At 43.8% G+C, this 25,455-nt stretch overlaps 1 protein-coding gene across 1 annotated transcript in view; it reads right to left on the minus strand.

The window, feature by feature from the left end:
- Positions 1 to 22,742, minus strand: part of SERINC5 (serine incorporator 5) — a 41,299-nt gene extending 18,557 nt beyond the window's left edge. Inside the window, exons 1-4 of the mRNA XM_030968622.1 lie at positions 22,311 to 22,742; positions 9,617 to 9,784; positions 3,244 to 3,422; positions 2,822 to 2,904 (exon numbers count right to left, since the gene is read on the minus strand). Of these exons, the coding sequence (XP_030824482.1) occupies positions 2,822 to 2,904; positions 3,244 to 3,422; positions 9,617 to 9,784; positions 22,311 to 22,742 (862 nt within the window). The remainder of the gene's footprint in view (positions 1 to 2,821; positions 2,905 to 3,243; positions 3,423 to 9,616; positions 9,785 to 22,310) is intronic.
- Positions 22,743 to 25,455: the final 2,713 nt, after the last annotated feature.

Here is a 25,455-nt window from a genome sequence, read left to right on the forward strand (position 1 = left end):
GCTGTATATACAGCTTGTGCTGCTCTGCAGTACACAGCCTACAAATTACTCCAGGTGTGCAACTGATTTCAGTGAAAAAAAGACCAAGAAGTACATCAGCAAAATTCAGCCATATCCTTCCATTGTGCTTTCCTTTTGAAAAAAAGCCTGTGTAAGTTAAGTGGAAGAATGGAACAGTCAGGGCTCATTTCCATTAGCAGCTCATGTAGAGATTTTTTTTCTTACGCTATCATAAGCTCATTATTTAAAAGCAAGCAAAAATGTCATTATCTGGTTTGCTAAACATATTGTATACACTTGACAGGCTTCTTCAAACATACAAAACAAAAAAACGGATTAAGTAATTCTGAAAAAGAGTACATAAAAAACAGGCAGGGCACAGAGTGGCATGTGTATTTGGGAAAGGGAGAGTAGGAAAGGTCAGACCACCAATGGAGTGAATAATTAAATAGACTCTCCTGATCTCCCTCTGCCACGGTATACTGCAGACATTTATGGATCAATCACAGGTAAGATCAGCATAGCCAGTGTGGATTTAACACTACAACCCACAGAAACCTACTGCTTGCACATAATCTTCCTCCCCCATGATTAACAAACTGTTTGGGAAACATGGCAAGAGATTTTATTTTTCAAGAAAAAAAAAAAAAGCAGTTGGGAGAATGACTCTCTCCCTCTAAAAAAAACCCAAACCAAACCAACCAACCAAAAGACAGTGTAAGTTTCTTGAAAGGAGGGGAGAAAAGCCCACAAATATACTATACCCAAACCATTTGTAAATTTCAAATTCAGGGGAAGACTAGATGTCAGTTTAGCAGGAGTTGCTGGAGTGAAAAGTCGTGAGCTAGTTTGGGGAAGAAAGCTTGTTATGCTGTATCTCCAGACTACATTAGACTGCTGCTGAAAATCAGCATTAAAAAATTCTGTTTCTCCTTTTCTGCAAACACATAAGTTCATTGTGAGAAATGCATGTATTTTATGATTGGCTTTTCGCAAATATTAAAATGAATATTATATGTGTTGTGTTAGCAAGTAATGCTGTATTAATTCTCTTAAGTACTGTATAGTTTTAAGGTATAAAAAATTGCTAAAATAGAAACTATGCTATATAAGATGCTTTGTTTAAAAGAGAGGACTCGCAGCGAGATAACAGCCACAGGACACCTAAATCTTTCAGAAGAGAAGAATTTATTGCCTTCCTATCAGAAGAAACTAGCTGCTTCCCGCCTCGAAGGCGCCATGGGTGTTGGAAAGGAGAAGCTGACACTGACCAGACAAAAATCCTGTGTTTGAATAAGAATTTATGCATCATGTATGAAGTGTATGAATATGCAACAGGCTATTGCTCTTAAAGATTACTCCTTTTGTTAGAGGTGTGTCCTTTTTCCTGGGCCCGTGCTGCCTGGAAAAAGGTACCCGGACGTCCGTAACTCTTTGTCTTTATTGTCTCATATTGTCTTAAATCCTGATTGTCCAAATTATTATTACTCTGATTGTATTACTATTTTTATAACCATTTTTATTACTATTAAACTTTTAAATTTTTGAAAACAAGTGATTGGCGTTTTTCACATTCCTGAAGATGTTTCACCATGACAAGGGTCACTTGCAAAGATGACAGGCAGTCTCACCTGCTCACAAGCACAAGGCATTGTACTGCTACATCTAATCCAAACAGAATGGGTCCTAAGGACAAACACGTACAGCCATGCCACAGCTTCAGAGAGGACATAGAAGAGGGCCTCAAACTGAGCCAGGGCCAAACAAACAGACAGCAAAAGCAAGAAACTGAATTACACCTGTCAGTGGTTTACTTGTAGTGGTCTTTACTTTAGCTTCCCAGAGTACTGTGCTCATACTCTGCCCACTCTATTCTCTTCCCCATGTTACCCCTCCCTCCTCCCTTTTAAACATCCTGGCTAGAGCAGATGGGCGTTGAGAACAAGGTAACCAAGCTAGTCTTTGTGGGAGCAGGCAGCATACACAACTGCTCCTTTGCTTTATTGATCCCATCCCATTCCCCATCACCTGTTCAGACCCAACAGCTGAAGGGCTTACAAGGACCTGTAAGATGTACTTACTGCAAATGCAGGACAACAAACTCATCTTGGTATCACCCGGATTTCTGCTCCACAAGATTTCTGCGATAAACTCCCCTCCCAGCTGGCACTTCAGTACTGGGTTAGCACCAGCATGCCTGTGCTGTGCCAGCATTCCTTCCAAAACTGGAAGTGTTTCTGATACGGCATTCTCAGCAGAGCATACGTACCAGGGCCCAAGAACTCTAATTTTACTTTACTGCATGTATACCCCCAACCTGAAAACTAACAACATCCCAAGTTCTTTTGGGGCACTGCAAGTTTCCAGTGCCCAGCAGTGCCCAGCGGGTTACTGTGCCTCCTGGAGCACTGGCACCTCTCCACTGTGCAGCCTGACCGCTGCACTGTGCTAGAGCTACCTGCACAAGCCAAACCAATATGCAGCTCTGTGTTCTTGAGCGAACAACTCCCTCTGCACCATTATAGTTCCATACTTCTTAAAGAATTGGCAAGAATTCTTAAAGAATTGCTGCAGCAACATCGTTCCCTACCACTTCAGCCTGCTCCTGGTCAGAAAAAACATGCTGTTCCCTGCACATTCACAAGAAGACCATGTAATTTGCACACACAGTGTTGCCCCCAAACACTGTCTTTGCATCTGGCCTGTAAAGGCTTTACTTGAAGAAACAAGGCAATATTCATGTTGATCAGACTTCTTGGATTCCTAACCAGTCACAAGATGGTAGAGGATGAAGCAGCATAACAAAAATAAGAGGACATACCATTGAGGAAAGTGTCCTGATCGGGAATGAAGAAGGCTCCTGAGCACATTGCTGCCAGAACTATAAGTTTAATAAGCCAGAATCTGTATGAGAGAAAAAAAACATCTGGTTGTAATAGGAAATAGAGATTTTCAGCTTTAGTACCACAAGAAATCTTTATTTAAAGAATAATGAGGGAAAAAACCCGTCCTTTGATGACTGATTACCACATTACTCAGTTTTCACTTGACCACATTATTTCTAAAAACAAGATTTTGTTTTCTAAAAACAAGTGAAGATTTTTGAGTTTTGGGGTTTTTTTCTGCCCAGTACTACACCCAAGTAGAAAGTTTGTGGCACAAATTTGTGAAGAGTTGTTAAAATTAGAGTGGAGATGTTAAAATGTTAGATGTTAAAATTAGGCAGCCAAATAAAAAACTCACCCATTATGAATGTATGCTCGGCAACTTTTGCTGTTGTTAATTTTGATGGTGAACAAGAAGAATAAAAAGAAGAAACAGGCCATTCCAAAACAGACTTTGTACACTGCAGAGTATCCCACCAACTTCTCACACATCTCACCCGCCTGAATACCCTTGCACATCTGCTTGTAGAAGGGAATCTGAAAAGCAGAACACATTATATATAAACTGTAAGAAAGGACACAAAGCACACATAAGCACATCTATGTCTTTGCACCACTGACTTTTCACTGGCTTCATTTAATACCTTTGACTTTTGACACCCCTTCAGCCTGTATTTCAGGGTTCAGGGGATATAACAAAATCTAAAACATAAGGGACTGAACTCTTCCAGAGCCTTCTCTCAATTCTTTACATATCCCTTGGGGTACAAGTCCACTTCCCTTCAGCTCTCCTGGTTCATGCCATAACTGCTTATTCCCTCACCCTAGGGATCTTCTCCCTTCTTCCCACGCTGTACTGCAAGAGATTACTTCAGTAATTCAGCTTACATGAGACACACCAGGGGCTTGTGCAGCCCTGGCTGGAAAGACAGACTGAAACACACCCAAGTGTCACAGGGGCAGCAGCCACCCTCCTTTCCATCACAGCTTCTGAAAGGGAGTTGTGCCAGTTGACCTGATTTTGTTTTAAATTAACAGAAAGATGGAACATTCCTGCCTCTCTTGACTCATTAAATATTTGCCTTTGAGGCCATTCCCCATGAAGGGGAAAACAAACAGCTGCACATTTTGGCTTCAGTTTCACCACATGAATATGATGCTGGGTGCTCAGAAAAACAGGTCTGTGTGGCCAGGACCCGCTGCTGTGAGGCATCTCTGTGTAGACATCGGCTCCTCACAGCCAGAGAACCATTCAGCTGCACAGAAATACAGGAATTTAATTAGAAAACCACTATCCATTTCAAAGGAAAAAAGGGCCTCTCTGTATGCTTACAGCCTTCAGCTAAGGCTGGTAAGACCAGTTGAACAGCATTATTAAACCCTCTGGAGCTGACTGCTCTATCCGTGCAGGTGACTGGAGGATAGAGAAGCCAACGTGTAGCAGGACACAGCACGCACAAATCAACAGCTATGGCAAAGGAAACCCCTTTATTCAGCAAGCAGGTCAGTACACAAAGCCATAACAATGAAAGAATAACAGGGTCTGTGTGCTAACCATCAGGCAGCATGCCCAGCTGGGTAGAAAGTCCTCTGAGATTCAGGAAACAAGTGATAAACAAGTAAACTGCCAGCTTCCAGCCACCAGGCTCTGAAAGCCTACCTCTCTCAGCAGGGTATGCAACTCCAATCCATGTTCCAGGACTCCAAACCAGTCAGGGGCTCAACAAGCCTCCTAGCAGTTTCTCAAAGAGAGGAGATCACTGCAGCACTTGCGTGGCTGAGCTGAGGGTAGCAAACCTAACTACAATCTGGAGCTGATTTTTGACAGGCTAGAACCAGCTGAGGAGATGAAAACTGCTGTTTCATCTGTTGTTTCATCACCAACAGCACAGCTCTGTGGTGCTACAAGAAGGGACTCAAGCTAGGCCACTCCAAGCTGCTCCTTAACAGCAGTAACTCAGAGATTAGTAGCCACTGCATAAAGAAGCTGGACATTAAAGTAGCTGTGGCTAACTTGCATCCAAGAATTTTTGGAAAGCTCCTGAGAAATTGTCTGGACAATCAGCAACACTTTTCCCAGGTCTTGGAAAGCAATGAAATGTCAGACTGGGAAAACATGCCAGCATTCAAAATGAGCAAACGGATTGACTGGAATAATTATGAGAACTCTCAAAGCTACAGTGATGCCAGGGCAAGCCAAGGTGCCACAACAATGCCAGGGACAGCAACTGGGCTATCAATTACTGCTTTCCTGTTCTTCGCTTATAAGAACCATCAATCAGGAGAGGTTAGAAAATAGTATAATATTGAACTAAAAATATTTCTGGGAAAATTACTTATTTGTTTGACATCGATGATAGTACTCACTAAGGAGACAGATTTTTCCCAGATCTCTTCATTTTACTTACAAGACTTTCATAACAAAACACAACAAAACAAAAATATCACAGAACTTGATTAACTGACTAGCTAGTTAGAAACAGATCTCTGGGTGCCATAAATAGGCACCTTGTTTAATTGCACAGGTTTCTACAGAAATCTTGATGAGATTTTTGAACTTATACATTCTTTCCTCCTGTAAGTATTAACTTTATTACAGGTCTGGCTGAGAGAAAATAGATGGATTCACAAGAACAATAGCTCAGTTTGCCCTACATAAGCAACAAAGAGTTTAGCTGCCATGTAGTATACACCACGCTATGCAGCAAAAAGTGATGGCCACAGAAACAGTCCCATGAGACTGAATGGTCTTTTAGGAGACCCATGGTCCTGAAGGAAAAAACAAGAATAAATCAAAGTCTTGGAGACCCTAATAGGGACAACACACAAGCACAGTGCGAGGAACAACAGGATTGGTGTAATAAAAACAGTATGTTTTTGTGAAAGGATGGTCTACTGCTGGGAACAATGTATCAAGGCTATGTGACTTCATTGATAGAAAAAAGACTGATATTTCTTTTCAATCTATAGCTCTGAAACATGTTCAGCTGTTGAGAAGGCTGCCTACCCCACGTGCTTTACCATGCTGGGTATTTTCGATAGCCATCAAGTCACATATTTGTTATTTGCCAAGATACAGTGAAATAGCTACTTTTGTACCTTTAAAAGCAGCAGAAGTTAAATTCTTTGGCCTCGGAGCAGAGGACAAAGCATTCTTGTTGCAGAAATTCAGTATCCGCTCCAATAACACAAACGCCTCAGCTGCTGTGCAAGCAATGATGTTATCACAGCAAATCTGGCAACCTTCCAGCACACACTGCAGCCTCAGAGATGATCAACATCTGAGCAGCATCTACAGAAACACGACGTCCTGAAGTTGCTCTCCTTTCAGTGCAAGCTGCAAGCACACAGAACCATCGTGGTGCCTGGCCAGCCCCGGGTGGGGTCTGTCAGCACCCAAATGTGTGAGTGCAGGAGTGTGGCAAAGCACATCCCAGGGGAACAGGAAAGGAGAAGTGTGCAGGAACATCCCTGGAGGACCCTGCTTCCACCTGGATGTCCTCATCCAAGGAGGGAGAATATGGCAGGAAAACTTCGTTAAGGACACATGAGTGAAAATCTATGTAAGTGGGAAAGCAAGGGCAAAAATCCCCACGTAAAAATCACCTGTCCTGTGCAGCTGAGAAATTAAATAAAAAACCAAGAAACAATCAGATCAGAACACACCATCACGAATCTATGGCTAAATTTTTATCAGAAATATGCAACGGGCATCTGCACTCAGAACCTTTATTTTTGGCAGCATATTTGGTGTTTAACATGCAATAATGCAGCTAAGGGCCAAGATATAAACCTAGCAGGGGAAATAAGCCTGAAAGTATGTTTTGCTGGAACATGTGACCACCTTGTACTGAAATGCTTTCACACAACTAAACTGAGTTTTACTGGTGTTCATTTTCCTGAAAATGTATTCTTATTTCTCTTTTCATTCATTAAGCAGGACACAGATATTTTCAGACTGAAATCACTAGTTTTGAAAGAGCTTTAACATTAAAAATTTAAATTTAAAAAAAATCTAAACACTGTTTTGAGAGACCAAAACAATTCTTTCCCTTTTCTTCTCTAAATTATCCTTTCCAAGCCTGTAAAATGCAATTTTTTGCTTCAACAGAACATATGCAAGTAAAGCTGTATCTGTTTTTTTTTAAAAACAGCATAACAGGAAAAAAGAAATAGTACATGGATCAAGGTACAGAAGCACAATATGCAGTGCAACTCCATATTGGTCTTATCTGTACTTCTGTCCCTGTCACAGGGCTCACATGTCTTGATTGATGAATACCCAGTCTTTTGCCTTGATATGCAATGTTGCTCTTGCAAAATCTATTTTACATTTTACTATCCGAAATTTTTCTGCAAATAACCATCAACTTCTTCCCTGCTCCTCCACTGCCTCTTGCTTCTTTCCCCAGAGGTCTACTATGTATACTTGGGAACTTAAAGCAAAACAACCAAAGAGAAAAAAACACCTCTCACTGACAAACGAGAGATTCTTTCCATGTAAGATCAGCATGAGTATTTGAACTGGTAAAGGAGACACATGGTTCCTTGCCAAGATTACAGCTCTAAAAAGGACTGCACTACAATTTGAAATTTGACATTCTTTACCTCAATACAATTTAAAAAAAAAATCTGATTAAAATTAATCAAAATCTGTTCTCTCTCAGGAAAAAAAAAAAAAAAAGAGACGGTGAGGTCCCAAAAATATCATGCAAAGTATTTGCTTACAGTCTGGCTTCAGGAGCTGGGAGTGTTCCATGACCCGGCCAAAAGCAAAGGAATCAGTAAGTGCACAGCACTTCCAAAACACAGCTCATCACTGAGAAGCTGAGACTGGTTAGTATGAATAAGTATTTTCAAGGTGCACTCCATCAAAACTGTGCTGAATTAGCTTCAGGGGTCTTTGAACTCTTAACAGCCCTGAACATAATTATTAAATTAGAAAGCAGATAAAGAAAGCCTGCTTTCAGATGGTCCATTTCCCATTCAAAGACATCAAATGCTCTAAACTAAGACAGTGATTATCCTTCCACTTCAAACTAACAGCTACTCTTTGTGCCATTTCTTCCCACACTGAGCTTTCAGGACTATGAACTGGAAAAGAAATTTGGCAATACTGAAAAGCATGTTGTTGAAGGCTTCTTGAATCACTTCTCTGTTGGATAAAGAGTATTTTTTGTTAGGGATACAAGCATTAAAACCACACTACTGATGGAAAAGAACTTTATGAAATTTGGATATGAGCACATAATTTGTCTCCCACACACTTAAGTTCCTTGGGTTATTCACTTTATTGCCAAGCTAAGCATCTAGTAAGTCAAAGCAATTCCTGGCAAGCAATTTCATCACGCACATGTTGAACAGTTTTTAAGTCACAGCTTACAGGCAAGCATCACATCTGTCCTGGGTGCTCCTACAGGGTGGTCAGCAACTTCTGGTAGCCTGGGGTAAAATGTAGCACTAGGATAACTCATGCAAAGTGCTATTAAATGATAGAAAATTAGGACAGAACATACAAAGAAGGTACAATCACAAGATGGAAAGGTCACAGGCAGCAGAAGCCCCCCAGTTAGCCTGCTATAAACCCACGGGTTCATCTGTGCTGCAGGAAGGGGGTGCTGCCACCAGCTCCTTCACCTGGGATGCTCTGGAGGGAAGTGTTTCAGAGATAATCAAAAGTCAAGTGCAGAATGTAACCAGGGCATCAGCTTGTCCAGCAACTGATCCAACGAGGAAAGAGGCCTCGCTGTGCAACCTCCCTCTCTTGGGAAAGGAGCACCAAACAACAAGATGTTCACACTGATGGAAGCCTTCTGAGCCTCCAGGACAAGCACATACACAACCCCCAAAGCAGGCCCAATGATGCATTTGATGCATCTTCATTTTTAAGAATTAAGCAATGCAGCCCTTGTTCCCTCTAGTTAAAAGCAGAGTTTTATTACTGTAGTTTGTAGTGGGTGAGAGAGAGGATTTGTGCTACTTGGGTGGTTTCTGAAGCCAAACCAAACATGTGGTACAACAGGACCAGTGTGTGAGCACAAGCAGGCTGGTGACCATTTAGCTTAAGAAAGGTATATTAAGACTCTGAAAGAAAGTTGAGTTTTAAAGTCTAGCTTCAGCCACAGCTCCTTTCATGCTTTTGAAGCTCTCTAATTAAAAAGACAATTAGAGATGAACAATATTTGCTGTGGTTAGAGGCCATGTGAACACAATGACTCAACATACACTGAAGAAAACCCCTTGTAGAGGCTCTGCAGCATTGTGCTTTGCAGTAGTCTGTCACACCAGGAAGGCAGAATTAAAATTGCAACACTTGGAAGAGTTATTTTCTAATTTGCTGCGTCTGCTGCTAAACGAGCTGCCAGAAACAAAAATCAAGGTTAGACTGAACTGATTTGTTCTACTAAAACAAGTTCCCCCATACTTCTCCCTCCTGTGTCAGTGCCTGCACAGCAAACCTGGGGTGGGTTCCCTGCAGCAGACTTCAACTGAGAGGAAGGATGCTAGGCCTTGGCTCTTCCTGTTGTGAAACATGCTCAGTGGGTGACGGGAAGATGCTGGGCATGGAAAAATCAAGAGACTGAGCATGGAAAATCATCCCATCTGTGTTCTGAAGTGGATAGGTGGAGGAAATTGACCGCCTCTTCTGAGGGAGACCCCTGTACACAAAGAGCTGTGCAAGGAGCCCCAGTTCTTCCAGGGGCAGCAGTGACCCCATCCCTGCTACTTACGTGAGTTTTCATTTCGTTAGCTACTGTTGTGGACATCATGACACAGCAGATGATGGTCACCAGGATGAAGTAAAGCGCGTACATGAAGCGGGTGCTGGTTGACTGCTTTATCTTGGGGCAGCATTTGCAGCACAAGGAACAAGCAGCAGTACCGCAGCAGCAGGCCAGCTGAAAAGTAAGGCAAAAAACACAAGTAAAAAATCCACCAAAACCCTCCATCTTAAGGTTTCTATTGCAAAAGTTAGACAGCTGGGAGACTTCCTGCAAAACTCCAGATTTTTTCAAGTCCTCTCCTCCCAGCTGAGCAGCATTTAAGTGGAAGCAGACTGTCTTGATTATCAAAACTCACTAGTTTGACGCACATCAGTGTCTAGCTTTCCCAGATTTGCTAACGATGAGAGACAGATTTCCCTGTGTATTTTAGTTTTCTACCAGCAACTGAGGGTCCACCAAGATAAAATCCACAAAACATAGCAAAACCGATGTAAATATTTTATTCAACAAGGATAAAGGTACTGAATAAATCCTGAAAGGGATCTAGATTGAGGTTCATTATTTTCTTGCTGTCAAGAGTATCACTGACTTTCAAAGAACCTGGGTTCACCTTCCCTGCCTTCTACTTTTAGAAAAGCCATATATAAAACACAAAGGTAAGCCTTACTTATATACATAAGGCAGCACTGTCCATGGCTAGGCCTTTCCTTGCAATAGGCAGCAGCTCCATATGGTTCCTGTCTGTGCTTAACCCACCAACCATGACCACAGGAGGGATTTTTGGACATCGGCAGGCAGCCAGGAGCAGGGAGCCGCCCTCCCAGGTCTCATTGCTGCCAGCCCAGAGTAACCTCACCCTGCTACACTCCCATTTTCCAGGCACTCCCTGAGGCCAGGTATGGTGAGCTGCCAGAGCATGGCACTCCAGCACACCAAGCCTGCTTCTTACTGGAGTTTCCTTGCTTTTGGAGGGGCCACAGGAACATTCAGAGGACCTTCTGCTTTCTGCAAGCAGTTGTACAAGGTGGATGCTTGCCAAAAGACTGAAAATCCACAAGTGCCACATTTGAGTAGTCGTAGTCCAGGCAAACTTCATTGGTTTTATGTGTCTTCAGACACGCAAGCATCATGCATTGTTTTCCTCCCAGGATACTTTCTCTTCCAGCATCAAGGACTTGTCTGATAAAGGGGAGGGCGCTCCATGTGTGTTTGCAGACACCTATATCTAACTCCACAGAATATCACAACCAGACTGGTTGTTCAAAGAGCCTCAAATCATTCTGAAGAAGTCTCTTGAAAAGACTCCCAGTTTATCACTTCCTTGCTACGACTATCTCTGCAACATTCAAGGTCATACTTCCTGCCTCCAGCCCCCAGGACAGGGATGGCAGACAGGCCCTTCCCCTTCTCAACAGCAGCTCTTCAGCTGCAGAAGACATAAAATGGGGACAGTCCAACCCAGCCCCCATGCTGCTCTTCTCTCACTTCACCACTGGATCTCATGCCAGAGGAGACGAGGCCTCAAAGCATGCAGCTGCTAAAACTGCTGCTACTGCAGAACAGAAATCCCACCCAAAACACAGAGCTCCAGATATGGGGAATAAACAGAATGGGCTCATGTTGGCACCTAAGCTGGAAATTAAAAATACTACGTGCAAAAGCACATCATGCAAGTATACTTTCAAAATAGAAGGCTCTAGCGGCTGAATGGCAATTCTGGTTTTTATAGGTAGTGAAATTACATTGCCTTTTAGAGCATCAACACGGGTCCAGGATATAAGGAAGTTACAGCAAGTTACTGAGTCAGCAAACAAACGTGGTTACATTTCAAAACAAACGCATACCAGAAATGTGTAATTTACCCACTTCAGAATTTTAACAGCAACAACAAAAAAGTAATATTTTTTTTTTAAAAGGGATCTTTCAACATAAAAGGATTTGGTATCAGCCCAATCCAAAGTATCCACAAGGAACTTGAACTGCTTGCCTTAGCATAACAACTACAGTATGGAAGTAAAAAGGTATGCAGCTTTGGCATTTATAAGGAGAAAAACATTTTCCTACACCAGGTACTAAAGAGCTCTGCCAGTAAAACCTCATCTACATCCAGCAACGTCTGCTATTCTACCCCTGGGTCACTGCAGCTGCTACTTAAAGCAACAAATGCTTAAACAGAATATGTAAGTCATTTATGTACTTTTCCACATTACTTAAACCTTAATGATAGTTTCTAATACTGAGCACATACCCTAAAAATAGGAAATATTTGTGAAAAATACCACTATTTCCATCTTGTTCCACATGCACCTCTTCAAGCACTCTGAAAAGCCATGGAAACCATAGAAAGTTGGTTAGACTATTCAGCCACAGCCTCAAATTTGGTGGTTTGGTTTTTTTTTTGTGAGGGTTTTTATTTTTTTCCTTTTTTAAACTGTACCTCTAACATTCCAGAGTAGGCCTCAATGAAATAGGTGTTATCCAAAAATAAATGAGAACAGTCTCTGTCCCAAAGACTAAGATGCTGACCACAACCTACTGACCCGAGAGGTTTCAAAGATATTATCTTTGAGTGACAAGACTTCAAAGCCCACATACACAAACAAAGAGTTCTCTGTTAAGTTTTGGTCAATGTGGAGCTAAGCTGCAGAGACACTGACACCACATCCTTTACTAAAGGCATGGCCCATCTCACGTCTCCTTTGCCTTTTGACTGCAGCAATGGTACACACAGGGGCTCAAAACTCACTGCAAGCCAGCAACAAATTTTTGTCACATTATAAAAAACAGACTGAGAAAAAAGAAAGTAATGTCAAAAATCTTTTACGGATTACACTTATAATTAAAAGTTCCTCCAAAGAATGGGGCTCTGCAGGAGGAAGATGCTGTGCAGTTTTTAGAACAGAGACAACCCAACAATGAAGGTCTGTGAACACCACCAGCAGGCAGGCCTTGTATGCACAGGTCCGTATCTACAGAGCTCCCTCAGAGTCTCACGGGCACCCCAAGCCCAGGTTCTCCAAGAGCCCAGCACAGCAGCACCTGAAAGCCAGGTGCTCCACCAGGAGTTTGTCATCCTGCAGCAGGTTCTGGCTTCAAGTCCCTCTCAATCCAAAGGCTCCCACAAGTTAGGCAGCAAGCACAGCCAGCCCGGCTCATCTCTCTCTAGCTTTACATCTCCTCACCAGGGTGAACACCACAGTCTGACAATAATTACAAACAGTGGGCAAATATTTATGCTTTCCACAAACACCATCGGCCAGCTCGCTCACACTAACCCACCAGGGCGCCACAGCGTAGACTAGCTGACTGCTTTGCTCCGTGCTACTCATTCAGAACTCACAGAGCACAGTGCCAACTTGCCTGAGACCCCAGAATCTGAAAGCCTAACATACTTGAAAACAGATCTGAGCTGCCTGGATGATGGCTGACTTGACTGGTTTCACAACAGCAGCTGTGGAAAGCTGTGTGGGAAATATTTCTGTTAAAATATATTCAAAGTGCAGTTTCACAAACATTCCTTCTGGTAGCCAGGTTGGCTTAACAACCCCAGGCTCGACCCAGGCTTTGTCCCAATGACACCAGAGTTGAGGGTATGATCTCCACATAGGCCATTCACGTAAGAGCTGGACTCAATGATCCTTGTGGGTCCCTTCCAACTGAGACTAATGTCTGACTCCTCTGCCAGCCACTCGCCCACTCTTACTCCTGCTCCAGCACTCATGAGCCCTGACAGTTCTTTCTTCTGCTGCGGGCAACCAAATCAAGCAACCTAGTGGCAAGTTGTGAAAGTCACGTATCAATCCTTCTGAGATGCTGATTTATTACACAACAGCAGCAACTTCACTATCACTTCACATGAGGACACAGTGCACGGGCAGGAGGGGAAAGCAGAGGTGAATGCTTTGCAGCTGTCCTACACACCTTCTCCCTTCTCTGAGCAGATGTTTCCAGGGGCGCTCTCCTACCACCTCATTCAATTTGAGTGCTGTAGGTGCCTGCCAATGCAAGGAACAGTAATTTTGACACACATCCAGGAAAGAGCAGAAGTAAGCAGACACGTAAGAGCCCTAGCTCCTGTAAACCACTTTCCAAGTACCGGCAGGGACATATTGAACAGCCCCATCTTACAGCAGCCTGGGGAGCCCCTATGGTTAACAAGAGTTAGACAGGTTAATAAAACAGGGTAAAAGCAGGCTTACCACCTTGCGAGCAAACTATCGGTTCCCTACAATAAGTACTCTGCCAACACACACTTAACATCTGCCACACACTCAAGTCTTGATTTTTGCAAGCTGTGATGTGATCTGATAAATCAGTGAAATGGGGTACGAGAGTCATGTTAAGCACATGTAACTGTTTACATACAAGCCTGAAAGTAAGAGAACCTATCTTGCCTGCTGCTTTTATAGAGAAGTGAGATTTTAAGAACATATTTTCCACATACGTTTCCAAAAATATTTCGAAGGCTTTAGAAAATACTTTGTGTAGGTATTAAAGTGAAGAGTTTCAGGATCACTGCCGAAAATAGCCTATGGTATTTTAGAATTATACAAACCATAGGCAAGTATCAAGCTTATCACAACAAAGAATTTCCTTTCGGGACACTTCAGCAGAAATGGTACAAATCAAAGGGGATAAGACCACAATAGGAAAAAAAAACTGCATTCTTTAATGAAATGAAGACTTAGCAGCTTTTCATTTCTTCCTTCCTAACTGACAGCCTGGTGAGAGCAATGGGGAGACAGGGGAGAATGTACACCTTCCAGCCCATCCACAGAGCACAGGAATGTGCCTTGCTGAAGCTTCTTTTCATGGGGGCCTACAGCAGCTTAGTTTTTCATGCACTGCTTGGTTACTTGACTACCAGCTTTATCTGGGCCGTAAGATTCACAGATAATGCAGTCACCGAGCTGTTAACAGCAGTGTCTATCAAAAACACCCAAACATCTACTCTCACAGCTACAGGCAGCATCCAGCAGGCTGGACAGGCAAAGCAGCCAGCTCTGCATGAAAAAGATCCTGAAGTGACCACACATCCACCCTTGCTTGGACTCTTGGTTTCAGGAAAGAGCATCTAGACGCAAATATTTCATTAGGGCACTGGTTCATGAAAACAAGAGGTCTGATGCCAGGTGTCCTGAGTGTTAGGAGCTGGTCTCAGACTATTATCGACTGCTGTTATGTATATGCATTTTCCAAAAGCTTCTTCAACGGGTCACATGATTATGCAGCTGTTTGTCCCTCTGAAGTAACTAAACTCACCAAAAAGGAGGCTTTATTTTGTCTTTTGTCTGACTTAACTGGCTTTCCACTGCTTGTTATTTAATATTCAGACTCACCATGTGACTTAAGCCAAGAGGCTTTGTGAACCAACATACCAGTTAATCAACTGATGACCTATTTTGAGGAGCGCATCTCACACTGCAAACTGTGCAGAATTGTAACAGATTTCAGAGAAAAGCCACACCAACCCAGACACTGCCCGAGACGTGCTTTCTGGTGAGGCTTTCCTGCCCGCAGCCACCATGGATGGGGCAGAACTGTCATGCAGCACAAAGCAGCTCTAAACCTAGGCAAGAAAGCTACACTGGGCTGAGGGCGATTTGCTTCCTTACTGAGTGGTGACTCAGCTCAGCATCAGAAAATAACATCACTGGCAAAATGTCCAAATTCAAGTCTGCTCAACTGCTCTTCTCCTGCTGATTTTGGAAAAATCAAGTCAATTGTTCAGTCTGATCTGAGCCTCACAGGGTATCGTATCACCCATCTCCTCTGCTGAGCTATTTTCCATTAGCACAGACCATCTGGATTTGACAGCAGTATGAGGAAAACTGTCCATCCCTGTGGCTACTTAAATCTGACACTGAAAAGTGAAAAAAACCTCCGCCTTCTAATTTGTCTGCTACAGTTTCCCAGGCACTGGTTCCTGGTGAGGCTTCCTTTACTAGCTTAGACAACCTTTTAATTTCCTGATCTTTTCTCCCTGCTCATCAGACAAGGAAACCAAAACATTTACCCTCAGCCTCATTTGAAGACTTTAAGACTTCTCCTCCCAGCACCTAAGTATTGCAGGGTCTTTTTTTTCCCCAAAAATTTCAATTTTACCCAGTCCCTCCTACAAAACCATGGTAGTCTGACAGCAAAGAGTCCATCAAGTCACCTAACTCCTCTCTCCAGCATAAAGCCACAAAGGGGTGGGACTCAGCCTTGCAGCACTCAACACACACGGCGGCCAACCAGCTACATGGCTGCACTTAAAAAGTTTTATTTTTGCCATCCACGTTACATCTATTTCAATAGTAGTCTCTGCTTTACCAATCCTTTCATCTGCCCATTGTTTCTGGGAGCAATTTTAAATATCCTCTCAAGTCAGACCTGATCCTGAATTTCCTTTGCATTGATCCCTGGACATTCTTCACTGAGAGTAATCTCTGTTGGGTGACAGGTTCAGCTGTCCTTTCCTATAATTTCGCATTTCACAGTTTTCTTATCTACAGGTAGTTTAAGCTCATGCTGCAGCCAATTCTCAGACTTTCACAGCATAGGAGATAGTAACCGAGCAACTGAAAGATGAAAGAGAATCAGCAGTGGCAAAGTGGGGCCATCACTTCATACAGAGAGCAGATTTTCTCCAGGTTAGCTCTGATATTCGAGATCTGAACTCTACAGGTAGGATGGCACATGGTATAACATGGTACATCACCAGGCACAGAGAACAAAATGCAGGGCAGTAACTGCCCAAGTCCATGTACCACTGAAGTGAAGAAGCAGTTAAAATGAAATTTTCATTTGCATTGACTTAAAAGCACATAGCTGGAACAGCTGCTTTGCTTTTGAATGAACAGACAGCTTTGGGCTGTTTCACAAACATGCTGAGTCTTTAAAGATAGCTTCAGTACTGAGTCCAAGAGGACTTTAGGGTGGGGAGTAAAAAAAGAAAAAAAAAAGACATTAACACTTTGTACAAAGAGACAAAAGCCAATAAACTGGTGCAAAGCTGTAACTCTTGCTCATCCCTTCGTATTAAAAAAAATCCTACTTGTTCAAAGCATTGCTAAAGGTGTTTCAGTTTACATCAATGTCACAACATTCACACACTATTCCTGAGCGGCAGGTTCAAAGTGGAGCCTGCTCACATCCTGACATTGCTTCTTGATGAGCATTTTTAAATATAATGCCTACATCCTCCTGATATAGGAAGTATTCCTGAACCACTGCTTTGCCAGTGACGGTAATAAGCCAAGAGAAAAACCCTTGAGACAGGTCTTTCCAGAAAACATGAAGAACAGTTCCTATTAAAACTCAGGTTGATGTATTTTAGATCAGTGCTACTGGGCAGAAAGAAGAGCAAAATTTAATATGCTCAGACTGTGAACTTTTATATGCTTAAGTACTTGAGCACACACCATCTTTAATTGCTGGAATATCCAAGTACTAAACTGCAAACACTAGTTCCTGTGTAGCTACCACTAATTAAAATGATGATGAGATGGTTGGTGTACAGAGCCACGTCCCCCCACATTCCATCACGGGCACACCCTACAGTACCCCCCAGCTCTGGGTGGCTCAGTGCCTCACTCCCTCACACTGCAACATGCTGATGCTGAAGCTTATTTCGTGGATATCTTAACAAGGCAGCAGGTCAAATCCCACCAACAGAATGGTCAGCTGCAGACTAAACATCTTGGAGGACGGGCATTCAAAATGGTAAGACCTCTTAGGGCCTGCACCCTAATGGTGGAGAAAGAAATGGAAGCACCACTGACTGGGGTCCTTGAGAAGGACACGGGAAGCAGCCTAAGGTCCAAGCATCTTCACACGGCTAACTTGGGAACACCATTCAACCTCAGCATGTGTCTGGGATGAGAGCAGCCACTAGGTCCAACGAGACCTACAGCTTCCACCGCAGTCACAGCTCAGCCTTTCATCCCTGAATTAGGTAGGTCTTGTTCCTACAACTGCGAGTGCTTCCATTGCAATGAAAGCTCCAGCAACAGGAAAAACATATCCTGGAACAACCACACTTGCAAAAACTAAAATAAAACCAGCAGTAGTGTTTAGATCCTTTGGCAGAAAAATAGAAAAATACCCCCTTGCTCTTAAAAGTGAAGGTCCTGCTCTTCTACTGCCTCCACAGCTCTAGAGCTATGGGTATTTAAGGTGTTTCTTTAAGCCCACAATACCACAACTCATGGGATGCAAGAGAAAAAGTCTAAGAAAAAAGGAAGCAATTGGAAATCAGGCAGAAATGCGACAGACTGTCTTCTCCCTCTTATGCAGTGACAGGGAAAGGATTCCAACCTAGAAATGCAATGTCAAATGATACAACACCAACAGGATCTCCCCATCTTTTGGCCACTTTTCCTTCCTATTTTGATCACTTTTGAATCCAGCAGTAAATTTTATCCTGCTATGGCAGGCAGATTAAACTTCCAAGATAAGTTTTTAAAGTTTCCTGGAAAAGAGGCAAAAGTTTTATTGGAGGAAAAAATGATCTCTCAAGCCTAACCAAGGAAAAGGTTGCAACACAACTTCATATTTTTTAGGAAGGGAATCAGCCTGAGAGACCAACCTCAATGGACAAAGCTGTAGGAAATCAGGCTTTGCTAATTCAATTATTCAGGAAACCATTAATTTAAAGCAACAACTCCCATGTTTCAAACAGGGAAAACAGTCCTTCACCAGGCTTTTTTTCCTAACATATTGGAGTACACTGCAATACGCTACATCTGACCTCAGACAGCTAGTTTCACCTTCTATCACAATTAATAACAGCAGTGACAGAGGTGTGGAAATACCTGCAGCTAAATGTTCAGGTCAAATACACTAAACAAACCCCTGGCACCTAGGAAGACCATTTGCAGCACAAGAGATGGCATTTTTGGGAGCACCGTGTGCAGTGAAGCCAGGAACAGCACCGCACCATCCCTCAGCACTGTGGTACATCACACTGCACATACGTTCTGCAATGCTCCTGTGACCTCAGAGGACACAAATCTGCATGAGGGTGACAGAACCACCCTTTTCACCATGTAATGAAAAGAGGAGACTATGGGGGACAGGACTGCAAGCCCTCTTCTCAACCTGCAGATGCAAACAGGCAGCACCAGAGAGGCAGGCAGTGCCGGAGTGCACAGGCATCTCCCTCCTCTCCCCAGAAGCTATGAGTCACAGAAGTCAAAAGATAGGACAATGTCTACCTTAAAAATATAGCAGCACTGTTGTTACCCCCTTTTTTTTTCTTTTTTAAAAATCCCCATCAGAATTAGAATTCTGGGTAGAAAATGAAAACTTGATATTCTAACTTGTGGCATATCTTTTATTTACTACTTGATATGATTTCTAAGTGCAGAACACTATTAAGGACATCTCTCAAGATTCAACAGACCTACAAAAAGAGCTCCATAAGCTTGAATAGCTATCACTTCTAACTGGAAAATTCATCTACTTGAACAACAAGATACCATCCACCCAAAATGAATGTTAATGATCTAAATTACATTTATTTAACTCTGGAAAACACATACTCATTGTAATAAAGACTTTCCGCAACAGCTGCTTTCTTTTACCATGATCTCAACTTTATTCTCTTGAGAATCACTAGTGAAGAAAAGCCAAACAGAAAATCCAGTTTCCTGTCAATTTAAGCGGAGTTTTTGTGTAATCAAAAGCATGGTGAAGGCCCAAGCCAAACTGTATTCTCACTGCATTCTAAAAATAGGTCTATCAATGAGACACAAGCAAAAGAAGAAACATTTAGCAAGCTTATTACAGCTCAGAAATCTAAATATCACAATTATCTTCAAGGCAAGGTTGTACACTGCCCAGTAAAAAACAAGTGCAGAAATTAAAGTTTATAAATGGCCAAATTAAAGTTTATAAATGGCCAGATTCCTCCAAAGTAACTTTCCAGGGTCTACCTGGCAAGGATACAAGTCACACAGTAATGTCCTTTAAGATAATTTTAAATAATTTCGCAAATGCAAAATCAGCATAACCAAAGTACTGCAGTCTGTCAGCTTGCCGCTATATCCTGTAACAACAGGAATCTGGGCTGCAAAACCTGGACGCATTCATTCTGACAGGCACCATCAGCTAGACATTTAGCATGGTCTGACTCAAGCAAGTACCAAACACTCATCATCCACTTCGCACCAGGGAAATTTTTTGGAGAGAAAATTAATTGTTGTGTTAACTCACAATAAAATTTTCGTATCAGCTACAGACAAATGGCAATTACACACAAACGACAACTGCACTTAAATAGCTCAGAAGACAATACCAAAATTCTCATTCAGCTCTAGGAAAGCAGATCCACAGACAGAGGCATGCATAAGATATCAACAAGGCAAAAATACTCGCCACAAAAAACTCTTCACACTACAGGACATCAAGCACATCAAACTACTGTATTTTAGGAAAAAATGAGGGACCTAACATGAGAGTTGTTTTGTGTAACTCTTGTAAAAGTTTCATCTTTCCTCAAGCACTTAATCTCTCTTTCTGGACATAGGGTTAACTTCATCTTCAGGGAAACATTGAAGGAGAGGCCAAATTCCTTCTTGATCTTCCAGCTTGATTAACAGTACAAAATGCCTGAGGATGCTTGGATGAGACAAAATTAAGAACTTCTATCCCATTTGTTTTTCTTGTGTATTAATCATGTTATACAAACATGCCCTCATCAAGGTTGGAATAAATCAAGTAAAAAAGGCAAAGACCATTTTTCATTTTAAAAATGTGACACTGTATGCTAATGAAACGTGGTTTATGCTGTTTATTATCATAGCCTATAAAAAGGTTATCCACGCTATGTTCGCTGGTGTAACTCCAACAATGCATCCTATTTAGCATAGATAATTCTTACATCACAAGTAGTGCTTGAGCCAGCAGAATAAATGTCCCCAGAGATTTCTGGCACTATGACTACATCCACCTTATGGCTTTTGCCTCACCTTCAACAACACTAAGGAGTTCAGTTTATTTACAGACTCCAAAGTGACATTTCAGCGTCAATGAAAGATATTACTATCAGGGATTACCTCACAGTGAAACACATTACTATCAGGGATTACTACACAGGGTGGGTTGGTCATGCTAAAGCCATGCCATTCACCACTGAGCATCTCAATGGTTTCATTCTCTTGGTAATTTAAGTTATTTCTCCAGGAGCTACACCCAAAAAAAAAAAGAAAATGCACAATGAAAATGCAAAAAGCCACGAGCCACTGTAGTAGCAGCACGTACTAAATTCACTTTGTTGAGCTGTTCCACAACTTGTTTCACACCCTGCCGGAATGGTTACGAAGCAGCAGTCAGGGAGGCCCCTGCATTGAGAAGAGTATTAGCAAATGCGGTTACTGCTGTCCCGCAGGCCCACGGGACCGTGTGGAGAGGCTCAGAGCAGCTCCCAGCGGGTAAGCAAGAGGATGCATGTTCAGCAATCCTCCTGTCCCACTGAAGACTGAAAGAACCACAGACAAAAGACCCAATCTACACCACGATTTCAAGCTACAGGAAAGACATTTTTCCCAGGTGGCTCAGAAAAGAACAAGAGAATAATCAGAGTCTAAGGGCGGGCAGAGTGAGCAAAGGAAAAGAAATATCAATAGAATTAGGACCATAAGGTACTTAAATATGTGAAACAATAGGAATAAGCTCACTGGCTAGTCTGCTGCAGACAGAAGTAGTAATGGGTTTCTACTGCAGAAACAGAGATTTATGAAAATTAACCACAAAATAAAGTGCCTGGGGAAGGTGTCTAACATCATACCAGAGAGACAACTATTAGGAACAGAGTCCTTCCCTTCAGTGCAACCAAGGAGGAGGTTTGGAAAGGGCCTCACTACTGCCTATCTCCTCCAAGTCATGATCCTTCATCTGTGGAATTGATTTAAATAGGAAAACAGGTGTACTATGGTAAGATGAGGAGTTCTGAATTCCCACCCTCCTGAATTCTGATACTGAGCAGTGTAGGTCCTGCACCACCCTCCATCACCACTTGCTCTCATCTCTCACTTCCTCTGCCACCTGAATATGCTGAAACCTTCCACAAGCCAAATTTAAAGGAGTTTGTGGAAGGATCTGAGCACTGATAGGGCATCCAGGGGCTATGAGATTAGTTAAGCGCATTCTAACTCTTACACCATGTGTTTTAAGAACTCCGCACCACCTGCAGCCAGTGGCTACCACCCATCCGCCTCCCGCAGCAGCTCAAGGGATCTGTAGCCCTTCGGGAACGGCGCCTTGCGGCGCAGGGCTTTGGGAAGGCCTCTCTCCCTGTCAGCGTCTCCACCCGCATGCCGCTGTCCCGCTCCCGGCTCCCGCCCGTCCGCACGCACCTCGGCACAGCCCGCGCCCTCGGGACAGCTCCCTCCCGAAACACGAGCGGAGCCAACCCAGGAAACTGGCAGAAACACCACCGTGGGCACTCGGAGAGCCTGGACAGGCACCCCGGCTCGCTGCAGGGCTGCTTTTCCTCTGCCGCGCCGACGGCCCGGGGAGCCCGGCGCGCAGCCCGACCCGGAGCCCGCCGAGCCGCGGCCGCAGGGCAGCGCAGGGACGGCCCCTGCCCACCCCGGCCCCGCTGCCGCGGGGAGCGCCCACCGCCCGGCCCCGCCGGCACCTCGCTCCGCCGCGGGAATGCCCGGGAACGCCCGCTCGCCCCACACCTGCCGCGCTCCCCGCGCCCCGAGCCCACCTGGCCGGCGCAGCAGCGGGCGGACATGCTGGCGGAGCGGGCCAACGCGGCTCCCCCGCTGCTCCCGCATGCAGGAGCGCCCAGGGCTGGGAGGTCCCGGGATGGGTAGGGCTGGGATGTCCTCGGATGGGCAGGGCAGCCCGGGGCGCCGCGGGCGGGCGGAGCGGCACCGCCTCTGCCCCGCTGCCGGCCCGGCCCCGCCACCCGGCTTCCGCTGTCGTCAGCCGCCTGTGCGCTCCGCCGCCGAGCTGTCCGGGCCCGCCGGAGGCGCGGTGCTGGCGCAGCCTCGGCACGCTGTCCTGCTCGCCAGGACACTGCTGAGACCGCTTGCTTGCTAATATACTTACTAAAACACCTGGTTTTGAGTAGCTGGGATCTGATAAATTCAGTGAGTGGGGCATTTAAACGTGCTGATCTTACGAGGCCGGGCATGGAATTGAAGTTTAACGCTGTAGTGCACCAGCCCCAGTGCAAGCCGCTTTGGCGCGTCGCACGGCCGGCACACACTCCCGTTCCTGCGTGGAAAAGCCATGTTTGTTCCAAGGACAGCTGTGAGGCCATGCTCTCCCGACAGGAGCTGAGACCTTTCCTCGATGTTTCCAAAATACTTTCTCTAGTCTCCAGCTAAGAATCATGGGCAGAACTAGGCAGTAGCCAAGGATTTCTCAGCTTCCCATGTGAGGACGTGAACTTGCAAAGCCAAATTCAGATATGACAGGCGTCATCATATCAGATTGATGTGTCTTTACAAACACACTCTTTGTAGAGAAGGCCAGAGATAAGGTAGATAAGGAAATAACGAGAAAACCCATTAATTTTAGAAAGCTTTACTAATTGACGCAGACAGCTGCTCAGCCAAGGTTGCGCAAAACTCCTGAACTTTGTGAAGAACAAAGACTTGATAGAGGTATGAATATTACCTTCTCTGCCCAGGGCAGACTTAAAACTCATTTTAATGATCATGTATGTTCTAAAGGAGGCCTACATATTAAGGAATGTGTTGTAGATGGATATGGGAAAGTCTGTACTTCCACAGGACTCCTCTGTCTCCTTTGTGGACACTAACCTGTAGCGACAGGAATTTTCCACACAGATAGGAATTACTACTGTAATGCTATGAAAAGTAGAAATTAAGGACTCTCTGGAGAGACCCTTGTCTTGACTGCTCTGTGTGTGCATGCTGTAATATTTAATGTAACTATTTTAAACTCTTATTTCTAGTCCTAACTGCTCTTATTTTAGGAATTCAGTGCAACTAAAAGCTATTATCCTGAATAGGAGTACATACGTGTAGATAGCGTAGCAACACTTACCAAGGAAACTGGGATGGATTGCAGGATGTAAAACCCCTTCCTCTTTCTTAATGTATGCAAACAAACAGAGTTGATGCTTCAGGAAGTGGATCACATGATGAATCAGCATTACATAATTTGGTGTTATACTAGGGACTGAGGAGACCTGTTACCATAGTGGTACAGTTAATAAAAAACAGATATGTACTTTGTTTTTAGTGGTGCTCCAAAAACTGCATATACTCAGCTAGAGACAAGGTATTTACCACTCTTACAAGATAAATTCTGTCAACCAGATGGTTGTTAAACTGCAAAGGACATCAGTCTGCATCTGAGAGGACCTCAGCACAGTTCAGGCACTGATGTGGCTGATGCTTGTGCTTTGTGGCAGCAGCAAAATTCCCAGCCTCAGGTGAGGACTCCTGGAGCCAGGACTGGGGCTGGGGACTCAATACATCTTTGATTTGTAGCTCCTTTCCCCAGAAGCTGTAGAGAAACACTCAAGAACTGAACAAGGATCAGGAAAGCAGCATGACCGGCCAACAGGCAGTGGAAAACCACTGGTGTGTTTAACTTTGAAACACAGTCAACTTCCCAAAGAATGTGGTTAAGACATGGGAACACACAAGGATTACAGAATACTCAGGAAAACTGCAATCATCTTCTATTTCTGTTCCAGACTTTTTATACGATTGCAAGAAGCTGTCTGATCAGGCTTTGTTAAATTTCCACATCTGCAAAATCAACTCAAAACATGAAGGAGAATCTGAGGTTTAATTTAAAAATTAAGCTGTCTTACAAAGAGAGCCTGGTGAAGGTGATGTATGGGCATGGTGGAAGACTTTGAGGGGCTGTACCACACATCAGCATGTCTGCAATAGCAACAGGCATTCACTGCATGGGGAGCACCATTAATTCACTGCTCTGTGCAGATCTGTTAATGTCAGCCAGTGCTGTTATGAACAAACCTAGCCTCTGCACTGGAGAAAACAGCAGAGCTCTGTAATGGCTTTCCAATCAGTTAGAGCACCCTAGAGCTCTGGGATGTGCGCCTTGCCTTTTCAGTAAAAAGTCATCACCAGAAAGGCTTGGACTTCCCTGCTGTGTTGCTGGCAAACATTACAGCAGACTAATAGCAAAGCAGTGTGCAGATGTTATTACATGGAAAGAACTGTCACTCTCAAACTATCAGTGCATTTAGAATAAGGTTTATCCATCAAATACACATTCTAAAATCAGAGAAGGGTGATCTGATTTACTGGGCAAAAATCTTCAACCAGTAGTAATTCCTGCCTCAAAATCTTCCTTTTGGCAGGGGGTCTCTTTGAGGAGATGCTAATTCTGATTTAGGGCTTTCAAGTGACAGGGAATTCACTGCATCGCTGGGGAAAGGCAAGATGCCTTGGTCTGACTTTGTATGGGGAATTTTATGCGCATAGACTAACAGAATTCTAGTAAGTCAGGAAGAAGGGAGGCATGGAGTGTCCCCACAGGACAAAAGACAGCCGAGGAGTACCCAAGAACTGACTTAAAACTCTGATCTCCATTCAGGTGCCAGGGAGCAAAGAAGGAAGGAAAGCACTGGGTTAGAAGCTGTAACCATGGGGCAATTCTCAGGAAAACCGCTGGGTAGAAGCCATTTGTGCCCTGGGAGCAAACCATTCTCCTCACCAGAATGTGCACAGGTGGAGCAGCAGCACCTGAAGCCCTTGAAGATGTCACTTTTAGGCAGCCCACAAGACAGCCAACCCGTTTTTAGACATACTGGTAGCCTCTGGCACATCAGCTTTGCTCAGGTCACTGGGACAGGCGTTATTGCCCTCAGATGCCAACCACAGTTTCACCTGCAGCTT

The sequence above is a fragment of the Camarhynchus parvulus genome, chromosome Z (genome assembly GCF_901933205.1).
Source record: "Camarhynchus parvulus chromosome Z, STF_HiC, whole genome shotgun sequence".
NCBI lineage: Eukaryota > Metazoa > Chordata > Aves > Passeriformes > Thraupidae > Camarhynchus > Camarhynchus parvulus.